The sequence below is a fragment of the Austrofundulus limnaeus genome, unplaced genomic scaffold (genome assembly GCF_001266775.1).
Source record: "Austrofundulus limnaeus strain Quisiro unplaced genomic scaffold, Austrofundulus_limnaeus-1.0 Scaffold68, whole genome shotgun sequence".
Taxonomy (NCBI): Eukaryota; Metazoa; Chordata; class Actinopteri; order Cyprinodontiformes; family Rivulidae; genus Austrofundulus; species Austrofundulus limnaeus.
In genome coordinates this window covers 1,201,392-1,206,724 of record NW_013952470.1, presented here as the reverse complement: position 1 = coordinate 1,206,724, position 5,333 = coordinate 1,201,392, and the positions used below count along the sequence as shown (strand labels likewise).

Sequence of the window (5,333 nt, the reverse complement as noted above, 5' to 3'; positions counted from 1 at the left end):
ATATTGTTGTTGTAATACATTTTACCATTAATCAAAGTTACTCTACTTATTACTTAAATGTTATTATTGTTTTTTAAATAAGCTATAATAATATGTTCCTTTTTTTCTGTAATCAATCAGATGAAAAACTGATTGGAAAAGAGCAGAAGGACATTGGAAACCACCTGTTAGAAGCTGCAGCACCATCGGACCAGTGTTGTTCGATTGCTTCCTTAGAGGATCATAAAGCCACAGAAAGTCAGGATGATTTAAACAAAGACATGTCAGCTGACACACAACAAACAGTTTGTCAGGCCGCCACCACACAAATACACAGGGGTCGTGGTCGACCCTCTAAAACCGCCCAGCTTTCTGCTCTTAAGAACATATCTGTGAAACATGAGGATGAAAGTTCTACACCAGATGCTTCTGAATTTCAGGATGACCCCTYGGATTCTGACTACACAACTAGTAAGTAGATCGTTTCAGTTCATGGTTTATATAATGGTGCAAATAGTTACAACTTGTTGTTTTATAAAATTGTCTCCAGAATCACATCTGAAGTCTTCAGGCAACTCGTCCTACATGAGCTCCCGGGGGAGAAGAACCCGCAAGCCTCCTCGGCGTAACTTTCCACCTGGTGAGCAAGAACTAKTGTATCAGCTTCAACAGTAGCTTGTGTCAAATTTAAGGCCTGCGAGCCAAATGTAGTCCGTGGGCGACTTCGGTTTGGCCCGCTAAAAGGGTTATGCCCCCTCACCAAGTTGTTTTTATTTTTATTTTACTTCATTAAAACTAGCTGGGGTACCTGGTGCTGCCTGGGTAGTCCCATGATTGCCCAATGTTTGTTTTTATACTACTGATGTCTTCTAGCCATAATAATGTGTTGGAATGGCTAAAGTCTGTCTAGGAAAACTATAAGATGTGGAGTTCCAAAACCAAGTGAATCTGACAGTGGCGTAAGAGTACTTGACTATGCCCAGGTTAAAAGAGAAACACATTTACCGTATTTATTCAAGTATAATACGTAAAATTAAATYCATAAAATCATCCATAAAGTTGGGGGGTAGTACTATACTCGGATAAATATTTTTACTTATGTATTTTAACTGAAATATCGGCTTCATTCACAAAATGTCTGAGTCCGGAAATGAGACCGCGTCGTAAAAAGCAGCTGAAACGAGCTTACCTTTGACACTCCTCTGTGCTTCAGAGCGAGATAATAACAGATCCAAGCAGGCGACATGATGTGAAAAAAAGGGGGGGAAGTATTCCTGCACCTTAGTAATGATAACAAACTAATGACATTAACGTGTGACCAGGCCGCTCCTCGAACAACAACAAACATGTTCGTCTGTAATGGCTGCCGTCTACCGGTGATCTGAAAAAGTTTGTATCCCTGAAAAAACATTTCCCCACCAGAGAGGGTGCTTGCGAGTAGGAAGTAATCTGCTTCTTCCCCACAAGATGGTCCAAATCTCATGTGAAGTCTCTGACTTTTGTGTTGGCGCCTCCTGGTGGACTATGTGTAAAATACCAGAATTCATGATGCTGCTACATCTGATATATATTTGTTGTCAAAATAACTTTTAGTACATATGTTGTTAAAATAAAATGAACAGTCCAATGATCATTTTACTGATATGTATAAAGACTGCAAAGGCTGAAAAATCTTGAAGTCTGTATGAAATTGGAGGTAGTTTGAGGATTAAATTTTTTATGCTTTTCAAGCTCAAAAAAAGGGTGGGGGGGGTCGTATTATACATGAGATCGTATTATACATGAATAAATACGGTAACTTCTAACTTTGTATTGCAGATGTAATTTATTACAAAGTTTCAAACATAAGATGGGTAACAACAAATGKAGCATGCACTTAACATGTATAAATAAGATAAGGACCCATAGGTGAACAAAACCTTTTTTTTTCCGATGACCTTGAAATGACCTTGTTGTGACATTACCAACGTGCATTTCAATGTATTTTCAATGGGAAAATTTGGGCCAGAGAAATGAAAACACATTTCTGTAGCAGGAATYGAACCCTAGCCACCCAGTTTGCAAGCCAGAGCTCTCCTGACTGAGATATCCAGGCCAGTGCATGTAGGCATGTAGGCAGTGTATTGGTAAGGGTTTTGATTTTGCACTACCCCAACGTTGGCATACTTCTATTTTGTTTAATATTGGTATTATTTTTAAACAGATGTTGTTGAAAGCAATACCAGATTGTGGCCCACGTGATGGGGRATCAGAATATATTTAGTTTTGGGGGTCTACCTGTTACGGTTTTTGAGTTTACCCCGGACCAACARAAAAAGCCTTCTTCCTTTATGTATGTAGATGAAAACAGTTTTTATGCTAAACTTTGAAATTATTATTCATTATAACAAATTTAACAAAGTTAAAAGTTTAAAGATAATATACTTGTCCAGCCCCAGACCTGTTGGCTTCGAGTACCTGTGGCCCCCTGAGACATTTAGTTGAATAGCCTTGTATTAATGTCTCAAAAAAGTTGCTTTAAAGCCAGCATTGACCACAAACTACATCTCCCATAATGCATTGCATTCGATTATGCATTGGGAACACCCTGTTGGGAAGTGGGAGAGTTCGTAAATCAAGACTTACCACAACTCAACAGTGAGTAAARCTCTCACTTTTACTTTTATTAGTATTTGTTATTTATTTCACATATTATATCAGAGGAAATACCAGGTAGAGCTTAGTTATTGTCTTTTAGTGGTGCCCAGCCGTAGCAACAAGACAAGGAACGTGACGACTATAATGCTCATGCGGCCCCCCCATGAAAATTTATTTGACACCCCTGGCTTAATGTTTATACCAACATTACTTTGACCACAATGGTCAAACAGCTTTGATCGTTTTAAACGCTCTTTTATTGATTTTGACAATGTTCTATCCATGCGTTTACAGAAGACGACTCTGAAGATGAAGGCCTATCAAAAGTGAAACAAGAGAAGAACGTAGCAGAGCCCGAGGAGGAACAGGAACCAGAACCAGAACCAGAATATGAGTACGAGGATGTTGATATTGATGATGAAGATGTGGTTGAAGAGGAAAATAAAGAAGCCAGCCAGGAAATGGAAGAAGTGGAGGAGAGAGATGGAAAGCCAAATCAGTCGGCCTCCATGAGCAGCAGATCTGAATCAAAGTCTTACAGCTCTGTGATACACAAATGCAAGGTGAGAAATGGTGTTTGCCGGAAGAAAGAATTCCAAGGTAGCCAGTGTTATGGTGCGTTCACACCGAACGCGATTTCAGCTTCAAAATCGCAGCCAACGCTGAAGTTGGTCGCTTGTGCACTTTGAGGTCAGACACAGTTCAGCTCTTGAAGCGCTGCACGGCAACAGCCTCCCCGCCCCTCCCTCCTCTGTCGGGCTCTGTTTAATGTCGGACGAGGAAGTGGCTTTGCGTAATTCATAATTAATTCACCAGATAATTCAGAGTAGAGGCTCACAGCTCGCTTTCAGGACTATTTTTCCAGTCTGATGAGTCGCTGCCACGCATTGCTGCGGATCAGGACACGACTGCAGGCACTCATTTCAGCTAAAGAGCAGGAGCTCTGTCTGTTTCAGGTTAGTGGACATCATTCAGTAAACTGTCCCGTYGGGAAATATGTCRCTACGTCACACAGTGGAGTCTCTCTGATTGGTTGACGCGGCGCGTCGAGCTGCAAAAGTTCAGATTTTCTAACTTCAGCGATTTGCGCCTCAGCGCGTCGAACGCTCAGATCGTTCAAATCGTTCAAATCGCGCTGCTCTGCTTGAGGCGCCGCAGCACTTCCCGACGTTGCTTGAAGCGTGTCCACCATAGACTTTGTATGTAAACCTGATGCTCCTGACGCTGAAATCGCGTTTGGTGTGAACGCACCATTAGAGATCATAGGGATGGAGTTTTAATGAAAATGCTGTTTGCCTGTGTGGCTAAGCATTTCAAGATTTTATTGGTTCAGCCTTTCTTTTTTATTTATTTTTTTTAGGACTGTGGGAAGAAATTCACCCACACAGGTAATTTTAAGAGGCACATACGTATTCACACGGGAGAAAAGCCTTTCAGCTGCAGGGACTGCAGCAAGGCTTTCTCTGACCCTGCAGCTTGTAAAGCCCATGAGAAAACACACAGGTGAATTACAAATTTATTCTATATTTTTGATCACATTTACTCTCTGATCTGCATCAGGATTTTTTTATTTTTAGGTTTTAAACTGGACTTTTTGTTCTCCTCTGTAGTCCTCTGAAACCGTACTGCTGCTCCACCTGTGGAAAGAGCTACCGCCAGATCAGTCTGCTCAATCTGCACCGCAAGCGGCACACGGGGGAGGCGCGGTACATCTGCGAGGTGTGCAGCAAGCTCTTCACAACGTCGGGCAACCTGAAACGCCACCAGCTGGTGCACAGCGGCGAGAAGCCGTACCAGTGCGACTACTGCGACAAAGCTTTCTCCGACCCCACTGCCAAGATGCGCCACCTGGAGACGCACGACACTGAGAAGGGCAACAAGTGCCCGCACTGCGACAAGTGCTTCAACCAGGTAGCACCGTCTTCCAAAGAGTTCGACTGGAACGGCTTGATATATCTTTTTTTTTTTTTATAAAAATATTTGCATCACCAGCTGAGCTGTACACATTTATGGTAATTTTCATTAACATTTTCCTGCATCTTCTCACTAGGTGGGGAATCTGAAGGCACATTTAAAAATCCATATTACAGATGGACCTCTGAAGTGCAAAGAATGTGGCAAACAGTTTACAACTTCAGGTAAGATAAGGATTTCAATTCTTCTTTTATGAAATAGGCTTGCTATGAAGTAGTCTCACATTATTTGGTTCATGTTTGATTCTGCTCAGGTGTGTGTGTCAGCATGGTAATGTGTTCCTCACTAACCCTAACCAGAAGTACAGTAATAGTCACTGTTTGTCCTCTGGCATTGAAAGCAGTTAAAAGTTTTTATCTTTTTTTCTTGACTTTTGAGTGATTTGATGTCTACTTTTCTTTTTAGGAAACCTGAAAAGACACCTGCGAGTTCACAGTGGGGAGAAACCGTACGTGTGTGCGCACTGTCAGAGAGCTTTTAGTGACCCTGGAGCTCTGCAGCGCCATGAACGCATTCACACAGGTACTCCTGTCCAGTGTTGTATAAAGTACCACAAAGTGATACTTGAGTAAAAGTACAACTATCTTACCAAAAAATTAATTTGGTAAAAGTTAAAGTCTCCTTTGGAAATATTACTTGAGTAAAAGTATTAAAGTATCTGATATATTTTGTACTTAAGTATTAAAAGTAAAAGTATTGATTTAAAATGAGCAGTTAGATTTTCTGTAAAGACATTTATTAGG

General features: G+C 41.2%; 1 protein-coding gene across 1 annotated transcript in view; it reads left to right on the top strand.

Annotated features, from left to right (window-relative positions):
* zbtb17 (zinc finger and BTB domain containing 17) overlaps positions 1-5,333 on the top strand; it is an 11,726-nt gene that overhangs the window by 2,774 nt on the left and 3,619 nt on the right. The window contains exons 4-10 of the mRNA XM_014010385.1: positions 121-450; positions 530-619; positions 2,911-3,179; positions 3,977-4,119; positions 4,227-4,527; positions 4,667-4,754; positions 4,996-5,112. Coding sequence (XP_013865839.1) covers positions 121-450; positions 530-619; positions 2,911-3,179; positions 3,977-4,119; positions 4,227-4,527; positions 4,667-4,754; positions 4,996-5,112 — 1,338 coding nt within the window. The remainder of the gene's footprint in view (positions 1-120; positions 451-529; positions 620-2,910; positions 3,180-3,976; positions 4,120-4,226; positions 4,528-4,666; positions 4,755-4,995; positions 5,113-5,333) is intronic.